Here is a 15,303-nt window from a genome sequence, read left to right on the forward strand (position 1 = left end):
GGCAGACAGTTATTTTCATGTCATATGTCTTCTATTCAGCTTCTCTGGAAAAATCTTCTGCTTTGTTGGAGAAATCTCAGAAATCAAATAAATCTCTACTAATTGCCCTCTACTTTTGCAACAAAAACTGTCCTTCAGAGCTGAAAACCATTATGCAATGGATGAACTTCTCGTGCAATATTCATAATCCTCATGCACCTACAAAGAAATTAACGAGGGTTTGGGGCAAAAATGCCACCAAAATGCCCCCCAAATTCAAGACAAGAGGGCAAAAAAGGCACAGTTAAAATAAATCTGTTATATATATGCCTCACACCTGAAGATACTAATGCATAAAAAGCAACAGATTAATTCATAAATTGTTCTTAGCTTGTTTTGTCTGTGTAGTCAGAATCTGACATGCTGTTTCCCCAAAAACAAAAATATTTTCTTTTACTGTATTCTATCAATTGACATCAGTAATCATTACAATATCAAGAGCAATAATCAACAATAATGTTCCAAAATGTTTATATTATTAAATTGTTATGTGAATACTTGCAACCTTTGAGCATCATCAAAACCCATTTGACATTAATTATTTACTTGGGAGTATTCCTGAAATTTCAAGTTGATTCAATAATTTAACACATTTTCACAGTTCTCTGATGTTGGTTAATGATCATCAACATGACATGCAGGTAAAAAAGTACAAATAAAATATTAACTTTTTAGTAAATATTGTTTGTTGTGTATTTTTATATTGTTGTGTAATTTGTATTTATTTAATTTGTTATGATTGAATTATTAGCTTTTCTTCAAATCACACACTGCCTGCAGTTTCTATGTGAACCCCAGTTTGGCAAACCCTGATCTAGAATATCAACTTTACCATAATCATTATATATCTGCGAGATGGGTATTATTTGCAAACTTAAAAATCAGCTGAGTCAGTGGAGCAATGAGGCTGGTTAGTCGTCTCTCTGTCAAATGTGTTTACACGACCTGGACAAGCCTGAGCTCAGTGAGGCGGCACTATCAGTGCATAAATATTGTTCATTCTGCAATGATGGACTTTCTGTGCAACACATGCAGAGTTTAGTTTAGTTTGGATTGATGAGAACCCTTCGTGGAGGTGCCATTGGTCTGTTTGTGTTTAAATGATGAAACTCCAGTGTCTTTGGCACAAGCAAACTGGTGAAGCCACTGACTGGATGGGGTCAAGCTCATCTGTATTAGTGAGGAAAAGAATTTGCTGACTTGTAAGGACAGGTCAAAATGATATCAGTTTAACCTGAAGGGAGGAGATTAGAAAAATACAGAACATTCACATTATTGATGAAAAATTATGGATTGTTTTTATTGTAGACACAGAACATGAATAGTGTCCAAAATAGGGCCTAAAATAAAAAAAATAAAAAATATTAAAAGAAATATGAAAGACCATAATCGTCCATCTAAATAAGATCAAACTACACTTTATATGAACCGTTCTGTACTTCTTTTTGTCATATAACGTCTAAGTTTTGCAAGGCTGAAATCTAAACAGCATAAAACCCTCATTTATATGATTTTATTTTCCAGGAATAAACATTATAAAGATTATTTAAACATCCATTTATCATCTAAATTAGCAATTTGATCAAAATTTTATCCAAATGTAATGTGTAAATTTAAAGAAATAAAATATAATAAAAACAAGACGTTTGAAAATTATGCATAAACTAAGCTGTCATTCAATTAGTTAGGGGCCAAATTTTGGTTTATTAATAAAATTACAAGTAAAGAAAACATTTGATATTTTTTTCACGTTTTAATGACTTGGAAACAGGGTTGAATTATAATGAATAATGATACATGTCTTCCCATCATACCATATAAAAGGACCAAATTATTAATTAAATTCATATTAAATTTTGGGTGGTTGTAACATTAAGAATGTCACATTTTGTAATGGGGAAAAGTTACAGTTTTTAGTTATTAATTTGGTAGCACTTTATTTTACAGTCCTGTTCCTCATGTTTCATATTCATGTATTTCTTATAGTAATTACAATGACTAGGTACTACCCCTGAACCTAACCCTAACCCATGTAGTTACCCTGTATTACCAGTACTTTCTTAGGTAGGTACACTAGAAGTACACTGTAAGTACATGTAAGTTCACGTACTGTAAAATAAAGTGCAACCATTCATTTATAGAATTATTGTTGATTAAAATGATCAAAATTAGGGTTACACTTTATTTTAATGTTCGTTGTAATATTAACTACATGTACTTACTATATGTTAGGTTTAGGATTAGCATGTAATTACGCATAATTAATTGTTATTATAATAGTAAGTACATGTAACAAGGACACCTTAAAATAAAGTGTTACAAAAATTAGTTATCTGTATACATTGTAGTTTTTTGTATATAAATATATCTGTTCCATTTTTCCCTATACATTCTATATTCATTATTTACTTTATTTACACATTTCTTGATATTTATTTTATTACATGTATTATTATTATTGTGCATATATGCATTTTTAACCATAATGACTTAAATATTAATTAAAAAGAATGATATTGTTGTAAAATTCTTAGAAAATAAATTAAATATTTTAATAAATTATATTAAATTATTAAATAAATGATTGTTGTATTTATTACAAACAGTTAATATCAAGATCTGTGAAGTCACCGCCAATTTGAGAAGCGGTTTTTCATACTCAAGTTATTTTATTTTATTTAACATATCAATTAAGCATTCCTCACCAACTTGCATATTTGTGATACATGAAACACTTTATGGTTCATACAGCAAAGCTCAACATTAAAACGTGAAGAGATGACAAGACGCTGTTTCACAGTTGCATAAGATTCACATTTATTTGGTTTCAAGTCCTAAAACATTCTAAACATGCTTTATAACACATATGGGTTACATTCTTCACAGGTAGTAAAAGTCAGAGGAGCAGAAGAAGAGGTTTGTGACACAGGTTAGGAAAAGCACCTCAGACAACACTCCCAAAATCAACACGCCTGATGCCAACACAAACAGACAGAAGTTCATTTAGCATGTGCTAGAGTTGTTTTGGGGTTTTCAGGAGCGTGTCTATTCCCTGAGATATCGCCCATGTTTCAAAACCTCTCGTCTGGCTCTGTATGGTTTGCTCAAGCCCCAACATTCACCAATGTTTCTTCTAATACGCTTCCCACCGGATCAAGAAGAATCCCAAAGAGAACTGGTACAAGACTGAAATAAGTTCCCTGGCTTTGTAAAACTGACAGCACTATGATAGTCTTTCAACAGCCAATCAGCATACCCGTAACAATCAAGAAAGAAATCTGATTGGCTGAAAAGTGTCAAAGCATTAACATGATTACAATGGACTGACAAAAAGCGTGTAAACAGTTGAGAAATAATAATAAAGTCATATAGGCAAAAAAATACATTCTTCATGAAAACAATTCACAAACAGTGTTTACAACTAGGAATATAATACTGTTCATTTCACACGTTATAATTGCACTGAGAAATGGTCTTCATTGAAGAGTGAGGTAAATATGCAGCAGCTGATGTCTATCAGGCATTATTTTAGGAATTATTTTAAGACAATGACGGAATATGAATGATGAAAACTATTAACTCTGAAGTTTCCAGAATGGAATATGAAACGGACAAAGAAACATTGTCACTGGTGCTTTGAAACCAATAAATAACGATCAATACTTTTCCTTAATGAAAGCACGCTACATGATGACACACAAAAGAGGTAGTTTCAATGAAAAATGCATAAAAAGAAACAAATGAGGACACATTGTAAAATATGAAGGAACGACAGAAAACAAAAAAGACCTAGATGGGGCGTGTGGCTCTTTTAAAGAATTCAAAAAGCTTCTGAGATTCAAAAGCTTCCATCAAAAGCTAGATTAACAAAACTGTTAAGAGATGCTGGTCTGAGAAACTCAATTCAGGAGGGCTGGTGTTTATAGCAGCTTGGTTTGCGATAAATCTCCAACTTTGACTTTATTCTGATGTGAGCGAAGGCTTACAAATGCGTAGTATCGCAGACTTCCACCGTATCAAGAGTTTAGACGTCTGACATTCCGCTAGCTCACACTCCAAAACAAGCCCTCGCGAGAAAAGAAGAGTCACGATATCTACCACAGTAAACGACGTACAAAATGAAACGACGATGAATGAAGGGACACAAACGAATGCGGTGTGGGATGGATGAAACGTTTAAGATTAAGGACACGCAGAGCGGCATACAGACAGATGTGAAGCGTCCACCAAACAGCACAACGCCAAATGTTGCCACCGAGGTTTAGCTGCACTTGAGATGGGCCGTTACCAGGCTGAACATGCGTCTTTGGCGCGGGCCTCTTTGTCATTGTCTGGTGCAAATATGTAAACATTACGACACATATCGAACATGTTTGGAATGTCTGAAATGATGAGAGTTACAGTGAGCACAATCCACTGACGCCTGGGTAAAAACCAACCGAGGAAACGAATCGTAACCAAAACCTCCAAGGCGTGGATGGCTCGTTATAACCGGACTAGCTAGCATCTCAGTCATGTTTTTTTTTTTTTTCTCTAATCGGGTTTACAGTAATACTCAAAACCAAATCAAAATAGTCTTCAAAACAACACTTCCCCCTCCCCAGAATCATAAAAACAAAACATAAAAAAAGTCTAAAAAGGACCTACAATGTCCAGAATACTACAAACTACTAAACCTACAAGTACATCAGCACTGTGATATCTGAGAGAGAGATGCGAGTGAAATATAAAAACAGTAACTTTACCCTGTTTACAACGTGAGGGAAGGAACCAGCAGCAGACCAGTGCAAACTAGACTGTGAGGAAATCCACTTCTCTCCATCTTAACTCAAATAAATGCCCTTTATTTTAGTTTGAGAGCATTTGGTGGTAAAACTTTGCAACCAAATCTGATGCTAATCATTGATGGTGGAAAACGCTGATAAATACTTCATGGTCAAACTCTACATCCTTCAACGAGCGCTCCAAATTAAGGAACTGATTGTTTTTCCTAAATAAGAAAGCCGATACACCACATTTCACTGCCGGACTGAGTGCAAACCATGTGGAGTGTGGAGTTTGATGATGGAAACCGCTGTTCTCCCCAGAAGTCTCTCGTATTTTCAACCAGGGCTTACTTCTCTCCAAATTTGGTCAAAAAAAGAAAAAAAAGAAAGAATTCAACAATATCAACACACATATTCTGTTGTCGTTTCGTCCCCAGCCTATGATTGTGAAACTCTCCCGTACAACTCTCTTTTGTGTAAACAATCACGCTCTCCATCGCAGCCTTGTGTGGAAAGATTAGGTTACATGACTACCGAGCGTGTGTTTGAGAACTGCAGCGCACCGCAAACGCGTAAGAAATGACGAGACGTTCTCAAACACGAGGCACAGTGTCAACGGCCCGGAGCATCGCAAAACAGAGAGGGAGCACGTGAAACGTTTTCTTCCTGAGGTAGTCTTTCAATAAAACAATTCCTCTAACTGTCCCTATCGGCAGAAAGTGAACAGAGGTATACAATAAAACCAAGTAGTAGATCTATCAGTGGTTACACGTCACATATCGCAGTTGGACTGAAGCGTGTGAAATCCACTGCGCTTTTTGTGCATTTTCATGTGAAAAGGAGCATGTGCACAGTGTGGATCAACATACATTCAGCTCTGTCTGGTAATAAATAGAGAGAAAAAACAACACTAATCTAAACAAAACGCATTAAAATAGTTTCTTGTCACATTCATGAGAGGCGGAGGAGGAGGATACCGGGAGCCCCACCCCTAGAGAACACCCCGCCCCCGTGCAATAGATGGGGAGGGTGTTTTCAAGAGGGTGGGGCTAGTTGGCAGGGGCGGTACCCTTTGTCACACAGGGGGAGGAGCTTGTCCTGTGGTTGTTCAGACTTGACTTACAGGAGTGCAATACTGCCTTAAACAGCAGGGGGAGCTGCTCCAAAGGGATGTTGACCAACTTCCCTGAAAAACGAGGGAGAAGAGTGAAATCTGACCGCTAAACGGATGCCATTTAAAAAAAAAAAAATACTTTAAATGTGTTGTTTTTGGACTTACCTGCAATGCAGCGGATTTCTGGCAGACACATCATGATCTCGGGAAAGCGTTTGGGCTGGTGAGGGTACTTGTACTCGGTGTAATCCTGGCAAACGTACCAATAACGTTTGTTCAACTGCTCCAGCTGGGTCACACTGGTCAGACCGCGGATATCTAGACACATACAAAGAAACATTACGATGATGGAAATATATGAAAATTAAACATTTGCTTTTCATGTCGTTATAATATTATGGCTCTATTATTGTTGATTCTGAAGATCCGTTTAAGTGCTTATGCAGTGAGCAGTGATTATCATCAGATGATCAATAATCAGCCCAGTCAGAAGAGCATCAGCACACAGTATATAATGTAATATTGTATTATAAATGGAAATACCTGCCGTTTTACCTTGATTAAGGAAGTTGATGGCTTTCATGCAGGCATATTCCTCATTGCTGACCTTCAGCTGATGGAACTTACGAAACAGATAGATCAGCTTCTCCATCACCTCCATCCCATCCTCACTGAAACTACACACAATACATGTGACATAGATCTGATTTTATGACTGAGTGAACAGAATAAACCCAGACTGAAATGTTCAATTCCAATCAGACACGTTGCTTACATTTTAGCAATGTGAAGTTGTGTAAATAAGAATTTAATTGATTTTTATGGTAACAATGTGCTTGAATTATCACATTTTGGAAAATTATCATCATTTTATTATATAAATTAGATTTCATATGATGGAAAAATATGAATGTAATTGTAATATTTTAATTTAATGAAATATGAAACCATGTGAGTTTAATAAACCTGTGGCAAAATGTTGGTCTATCACCTGATTCCATTTCCTTTTTGGTTATATTTGTGTACATCCTCTTAGCCATTAAACCAGAGTTTATGAGATTAATTTATGTTACTAATCAGATAATAAGACTTTGTTTGAGTGGGAGACCACATGAATTGTGTAATAACAGAAATGAAATAAGAATTAAAGCAATAAAGCACAGCATGAGGCGTACCTTGGTGCTAAATTACTCCCTAAAACCATCACTAAAGAGTGAACTCATGCCACGACGTACCAGCACCATTCGGTCTAAGTGCTTTTCTCAGCCTGTTGTCACTCTGTTCTAAAACCGATCGGTCTCTACGTTTATCTGCCGCTCTCCTTTAATTACTCCAGACTCTTTGAACTCTCTCCCTAAAGGTAGGTCATGATCTTCAGCGTGAACCTGCACAGTAAATGGGAATGCTTCACTACCTCAGACCTGCATTTCCGCCCAGCATGCAACAGTAAATTTACCCAGGAGATCAAGAAGAGATGGTTCAGAGGTCAGGTGATTGCGGACTAATTTACACACACCACAAACACCCCCTCCATGTCAGCACTAGTATTTCACAGGCTACAGGTATATTAAACATAGCTCTAGAAATGTGCACGAGGGCCTGGAATTAGACCGAAATGCAAATCTAAACATCTATAATGTTACAAAAGATTTATGTAAAAAAGAAAATGTATATCAGTTTCCACTAAAATATTAAGTGTTAATAACACCGATAATGATAAATGTTTCTTAAGCAGCAAATCATCATATTAGAATGATTTCTGAAGGATCATGTGACACTGAAGACTGGAGTAATGATGCTGAAAATACAGGTTTGATCACAGGAATAATAATTTGAAATATATTCAAATAGAAAAAAGGTATTTAAAATTATAATAATATTTCATAATAATACTATTTTACTGTTTTTTGATCAAATAAATGCAGCCTTAGTGAGCATTAGAGACTTCTTTCAAAAACACAAAAAACTAACAAAATCAAATCAAATTAAACACTTATTTTACACAACATTTGCAAATATACATCCTTTCACTCAGATTGTTGTATTAAACTAATCTGTAAAAAAAACAAAAAAACGTGAAAAATGCAACAGTGCATCTCAAAAGGTTTATTACAAACATTAAAGCCACATTTTTTTGAGGAGATAGAGAGAATACAGGGAGAGACAGACAGACAGACATAACACGTCTGCTTTACTCTGCCTTTCTCCCACATACACACACAGTGGTCTCCACCTCTGTACAGAGATTCCTGAGAGTACCTGAAGCATGGAGAACAGTCTAACTACCATGATTTAACACTATTAGGGATCACTACAAGCCCAACATGCACAGAAGAGCAGGAAGGAGATATTTCTCAGGCCCAGCCAGATTCTTATTAGTGATTTCCAATGAATCACTGTATTGGTTCTTATTAATGATCCAAACTGATCAGCTACATGTTTGAAAATCATAGATGAGCGAATAAAAGGTGTGTGACATAAGCTGTACATTCCTCACCTCTGCAGCTCATCGTCTGACGGGGTGTATTTGTCGGTGACGTTGGCGAGGTCACCCAGCACCTGGGCGCTGTAGACCGTCAGGCAGGCCAGCAGGATGAGCTCCTGCCAGGTGGCGCTCAGGAGCCGTGTGTAGTCCTCGATGGACAGCTCGCAGAAGAAAGGAAGCTTTTTAATCCAGGAGATCTGTCTGAAGAGAAGTTCATCCGCCAGCCGACACAACAGTGCGAACAGCTCCACCTGAGTGACCCGATACCTGCGCAAGAGAAAGGATCATTACGCGAGGATTTGTACATTTTATGACTGCAAAAACTGTAAAATGATTGACAACCCGCATGGCTTTTGAATGAATGTTTACCCATCCTCAATGAGCATGGGTGTGCCCAGTGGGGCCAGTTCCTCTGCTGCCACCAGCTGGCTGATGAGGGTATGACTCTGGGGGTACAGACTCCGGGGCTGGGCGGTGTATCCAAACAGGTGAGGCAGGAACTGGTAGTGCTGAGCCATTGCATTGCCGATGTACTGTTCCCTCAAAGCAGCGGTGTAGCCATTCAGCTCCACAGAGCGACTGTGTGGGAAAGAAATGGAAAGTGAAAAGAAAAATAGGTTACAATACATTGTACTTTTGTGAAGAAAACTTTATTTAATGCATTTGAGGCAAATACAAAAGGAATCCTGTCTTTCAATTCATGTTCATTGTAGCTAAAGCCTGTAATCTAAATGTAATCTAATCTGTAAATTTGTCCTTTTGCGTTTTGTGTATTATTCCCACAAACTGCTGCTTTTGCAGCGGAGAAGGGAATACTCACTTGGATGAAAGTGTGGATACAGGCGATGGCTGATTCCCATCGGAGACGCCATTGCCAGGGGAACTGTGGTCACTGTCGCCGTTGTTTCCCCAAGTGTGTTCCGGCATGTTGGCATCATCCTTAAACTCCTGTCCAGACATAATCCGCTCGATCTCCTCATCAGAAATCTGCACAGAGAGATTTTTGAATGCATTTACATTAGTGCTGTCAAATGATTAATCGCATCCAAAATAAACGTTTTTTGTTTACATAATGTGTGTGCTGTGTATATTTATTATGTATATATAAATACACACATGCATTTAAGAAAAAATTTCATGTTTTATATATATATATATATATATATATATATATATATATATATATATATATATATATATATATATATATATATATATATATATATATATATATATATATATATATATATATAAACATAACATTTTTCTTAAATATATACATGCATGTGTGTATTTATATATACATAATAAACATACACAGTACACACATTATATACACAAAATCTTTTATTTTTGATGTGATTAATTGTTGTCCAGCTCTAATCACAACCAATCAAAAGCGTGTGTGTGCGGGCTCTGTCTGGAAGTGCAATGCACTCGCAATAAAATGGATTTATTAATCTAATTCACAGATATTAAACCTTTTTAACATTGTAAAATGTACATACTGAGTGACTGATACCATCTTAGTTATGGAATACGCTTGAGTTCTTAGTTGTACATATTTACATTTATTTTCAGGATCTGAGGTAAACTAGCCTATCTGATGTTGCTTTCAGTATGGCTATAAGGTCACACAAAATGATATTCCAACTCACATTAGACATGTTTAACTTTGAATAAAGGCCATAATCACCTGAGATTTTCTACTGTCTCATATAGTTTGTATGTTGTTGCTCCAGCCTTGACGTCGCGGAAATAGTAACCGTTTCTAAAATAGAAATTGTGCGTGTCGCGGCAAGTTAGGACATGGTGTGAGGGAAAAACATTTCCTCATGCAGATTTCGCAACAGGTTCAGTTTGGTCACAAGGATTTGCACATTTTTCATCAAATTCTAAGACTGTGCAAAATATTTAGTAAGATGTGTGAGCACATTTACTGGAATATTGCGTAGATTCATAGAATAATGCGATGGGGAAATTTGGGAGAGATTTTATTTCACGCAGATTTTGCTAATTTGCCACGTTGTCCAACAAAAAGCTGCTTGGTATGAAAGTGTTTTTTGTGTGTGTTGTGCTTCATAAATCACTACACTAAAATAGACAATGGACCTTTTTGCCTGCAAACTTTTGGCAAAAATTCTCTGTATTCACACCTTAAAGGAATAGTTCTCCTGTCATCATTTACTCAGCCTCAAGTCTTTCCAAACCTGTATAAGTTTCTTTCCTCTGCTCAACACAAAAGAAGATAATTTGAAGAATGCTGGTAACCAAACAGTTGACGGTAGCCATTTAATTGCTTACTAGGGTGTATCCCAGATAGCACATGTACGTCTGCAAGATGTCTGTTAAAGATCTCTTGATCTGGAAAGCATCTGCTGTCTACAAACATCTAGCAGACGTCTTTCAGATGTCAGTTTTACATACATTCGAAATCATAAACATCTTAAAAGACATCTAATAGACCTCTATTTGACCTCTAAAAGGAAACGTCCTATAGACGTATTGCAGATGAGCAAACACCCTAAAAAAAAAATACGTCTTACAGATGTAAAATGCAGACATCAAATAGACGTCTTTGAGATGTACGTGTGCTATAATGATTCATCGATATGGATCGATACGATGTCTGACAATACGATGCATCGATGCCACGTGTAAAATAACGATATCTGTAGTAAATAGGCACCTTTATTTTGGCACTGTCCACATTTTCACATAATGTCCGTCTATGCGTGCATTCTCGTTCGAACTCACGTATCAGGACTCGATATAAGCAAAGACTATAGAATACCTTAAAAGAGACTTTGATATAAGGACTGCCCGAAGGCACAAGGCGGGATTGTTGGCGAAACAGTCGAGCGCTGTGTGAGAAGTTTTCTGCGTACGCACACAGACAGCCGCGTCTACACCACGCGGATACTAAATTGATCTCTCTTCCACGTTTTTGTGCATTGATGAATAATTACAGACAAAATTACATCAAAATGCGCGTTTTGGCGAATATCCTAGTAAGCACAGTCGGTTAGACATATGTCTAAACGTAGGCTAAACAGTTGGGACAGAAAAGTCATGTGTATCAGTATAAACATGTCCTCTTGTTGTTAATTACCTGCAGTTCCTTGTTGTCAACACTTGTTTGTCTGAACGTTCCCTCTGATTGTTTGGTGTATTTTGTTTGCCAATTGCTTGTATTATTTTGTAAAGTGACATTGGGTTCTTGAACATATTCCCCTGGTTTCATAGACAAGGTTTAAGCCTAGTCCCAGACTAAAATGTAAATCGGAGCCGTTTCATCTGAAAGAAACTTGCACTGACTGATCTTAAAATATATCAGTGCCTTTGTATTGTCTCAAGATGTGTTTTTCTAATGCACACATTTATAAAATTTACTTCAATGTCCTAACTTAACTATGGCCTAATCCTGGCTTAGTCTAAACCCTGTCTGTGAAACCGGGCATACATATATTATTATGAGTAGGCTATATTAAATCCGTGCTTTCGTTCATAAAGTGACAGCAAACCAATAATAAATCTAATGCTGTCAAAGAAAAATACAAGTGCTCACTGCTCCTGACTAAATAACCTTTGTAACATCAAAAATGATTAATCTATATTTAATTTATACAGTGAAGACTATGCAGTTATTTTACATTTGATTATTACATTTCTATTGTCACGCAACGCCGGGGACGAAGCAGCGAGGAGACGAGGATAATCTTGAACAATACAGTTTTTAATAACTTCCAACTCAGGATGACATAAAACAACAGACAAAGACCCAGGGGAGAACACAGGACTTATAAACAGGGAACGTAATTAGGAAGAACAGAAACAGGTGGAGTGATTAATCAAAAACCATGGAAACTAATAATTAGTACAAGAACTAAGCCAAATGAGGAAAAACAGGAACTAAACGGAAACATTCATGTGACAACTGTAGCATTACGGGAAAATTTATTTTAGACTTGAAAAGCACTGTTTATTGAACTTGTGTCTTTGTTCTCTATTGTATTTATTTTTTGCTATTGTTTGTAATTTGGTTATCTGTAGAAAAGATTTTTAGCACTGAGCCCATAGTAGCAGTAGCAGCCAGAATAGTTTTCTCAATTGTTAATTTTCTTTATTATTTAGTTAACTTTGTTGTGAATGTCCCAATTGAGTTACAGGATGTGAAAATGTCAGATAAATTGTAGTTGTATTTGTGAGTTAATAAAAAGGTAGACGTTTCTTTAAAATAGTTATATAATATCATAATATCGATATAACGATCAATATACTCAAATTGTAATCGTATCGTAGAATTTTTTGAGGTATCGGCAAATATTGTATCGCTGGGTATGAGAATTGATATCGTATAGTATCGTGACGAACCATCCAATTTACACCCCTATTGTTTACTATGGACAAAAATGCTATAGAAGTCAATGGCTCTGTCAACTTCAAAATATCAAAAAATCAGCTTCAAAATACCTTCTTTTGTGCTCAAGAGAAGAAAGAAACTCACAGGTTTGAATCAAGCGGAAAGCGAGTAAATTATGACAGACGGTTAGTTTGGGTGAACTAACTAACTAATGTGAGAGAGTTTGTCGATTCCTCCTGTAGTCAATATAGACCATAGGACAGGTGCAGCCGGAGAAAGACATTTTGTACGAACTTCGCGTACAAAAAACAGCGATTCCATGAGCCTTATTTTCAACTCTTCATAAAAATATGACAGAAAGAGACAAACCAGCATTTAAGCCAAGGCCATGGACTAAAAAGTCCTTTTTCAATACAGTTAATGGGTTCAAGCCATCTTTAACAGTGCTTTATTCTGTGTAAGGTAAAGCAACCAGCTATTGTGTGTTCCAGAGGCAATTAGGCCGAGTCAATAAGATGGCGGTCTGTAATGCTGGGATCAGGTGCAAACAAGAGCACTACATGGACCAGCAAAGCTAAACATTTATACCCGCTTTGTCCTGTCAAATACAACACAATAAATACAGCTCATCAGGGTAAACGCTTCAATATCGCTCACCGAATGTACTTTATGGGCTCTTAAGTCTAATAGTCTAATAGTAATAGTCTCAGCATGATGTCAGAGAAACATGAAGCAAAGTTACATTCAACATCATTAAAAACACCAACCTTCATATCAAAGGCCATGTTTTGGATTATTAGGCATGTGGAGGGTCACAAAACAACATATTTCCTCATTTGAGAATTAAATACATTCGCCTAATGCTGCTATTCAAGCAAATGCAGAAAAGCAGCTAAACACAATGATTTAATGAGGTCAGCTGACAATGAATGCGAAGAATGACAAGGCAATCCATTCAACGGTGCTCTGGCCTTGAGAACAGCAACTCCTCTAATGAAATTGACATCCTTAAATTACACTGAGGTCACAAGGCCATTTATCGGGCTTTTCACGTTGGGCTTTTTTCACGTTGGGCTATTTATCCCAAAACTCTATTCCGCTTGTCTTCATTTGCACCAAAACTAATCAGCTCTATTTCCTCCATTCACACCTGGAGAGGGCATGAACGCAAACAGCATGGCTGCTTTAATACGCAGTGAACACGAGAGACAAAAGACCGATGAGAAGCTCGAGAGGACAGAGTAATTAATTTGTGACTTAAAAAGTCCTAATGAAGTATAGTATAGACGAGCGGTAAAGAACAGAGATCAGGGCACGGCATCGCATTGCATTAGACAGGACAAGTCGATTTTGTTTTGTAAGAAAAGTATTGGTGTGATGAATGTGGATGAGGGGTTATGGGTACCTGTACAGGACCGATGCTTTTATTCCTGCCTCCCGGCATGCCGTCTTCTCTGATTGCTGAAAAACACCCAAATAATGAGCTGAATGTCCATTCAAAAAGAATTTTACCTTCGAGATGAGACATCCTGAAATGCTTCGCCTCTTTTCAGCATTCAGATGGAAATGAAAGATAAATGACTTTGTATATGCCTCATGCAAGCAATTTAGATGTTAACCGCTGAAGAAAAAAAAAAAAAAAAACAATTACGGCATGCTTTCAATGACATAAAAACTTTGGGGAAGAAACGCAGACATTAAAAAAATAATCTAAGCTGAAGTACAGCTGAAGGTGGATTGGAAATGTTGCTTGATAATTCATACTTTGACAACGCTCTTTGGCCAGAACATTAATTGTTTGCTTTGTATTGATGAGTAACCTATTATGTGAGTTTTCTAGCATCAATGTTTTGAGTCTAAAAATCTTTAGATAATGCAGTAAATGCAATTAGCTACTGAGGATGTGTCCACAAATAAGGCTTGTTGCTGAGTGCATAAACCCCCTTAACTGTGATAAAATCACTGTAAAGTGCCATTTCAGATTGGCTTTTGCTTTTATAAACTGGCAACAACAGATTTAAAAGATGTAATATTTAAATAGCTTATTCATAAGTATAATTTAGTTAATTAATGTTCAATTCTTAAATGTGGCTCATCTAATGAGATTAAACCGCTTAAATGTGTTATATTTGTTTAAAACAAAACAATAGTGTGCTTAATTGTATTGAATGTGTACTTGTAGTGTGCTTCAAATCTTAAAGTATATATTTTTTTAAACTCTATTTGTGGATAATATAATATTAATTAAGCAAAAAGGCCACTTAAGTGTACTTAAAGAAATACACTTTCATGACTATATTTCTTAACCCACTTTGAAAAGTGCACTTTATAATAATGCTAAATTTGTAATTATTTAGTTGTAAAAATGTATCATGCTTTAAAGATGTACGCTAATTTTGATGTGTTGACTAATATAGCAAAGCATATGTAAATACTTTTACATTTAAAATTAATATATCTTAATGTACTAAAATGTAACTTCATCATTACAAATATGTATTTACAAATATAATTAAATGCATGACATACCAGTTTC

The 15,303-nt window shown here is 36.2% G+C and overlaps 1 protein-coding gene across 2 annotated transcripts in view; it reads right to left on the bottom strand.

Annotated features, from left to right (window-relative positions):
* Window positions 1–2,834: 2,834 nt before the first annotated feature.
* LOC306849518 (nuclear receptor subfamily 6 group A member 1-A-like) overlaps window positions 2,835–15,303 on the bottom strand; it is a 110,051-nt gene continuing 97,582 nt past the window's right edge. For both annotated transcript variants that reach the window (XM_079384609.1, XM_079384610.1), the window contains 7 exons: window positions 14,173–14,228; window positions 9,225–9,391; window positions 8,774–8,983; window positions 8,417–8,671; window positions 6,475–6,596; window positions 6,085–6,237; window positions 2,835–5,991 (listed from right to left, as the gene is read on the bottom strand). In XM_079384609.1, coding sequence (XP_079240735.1) covers window positions 5,855–5,991; window positions 6,085–6,237; window positions 6,475–6,596; window positions 8,417–8,671; window positions 8,774–8,983; window positions 9,225–9,391; window positions 14,173–14,228 — 1,100 coding nt within the window. In that variant the 3' untranslated portion in view covers window positions 2,835–5,854. The remainder of the gene's footprint in view (window positions 5,992–6,084; window positions 6,238–6,474; window positions 6,597–8,416; window positions 8,672–8,773; window positions 8,984–9,224; window positions 9,392–14,172; window positions 14,229–15,303) is intronic.

Source organism: Barbus barbus (assembly GCF_936440315.1).
Source record: "Barbus barbus genome assembly, chromosome: 29".
Lineage (NCBI taxonomy): Eukaryota > Metazoa > Chordata > Actinopteri > Cypriniformes > Cyprinidae > Barbus > Barbus barbus.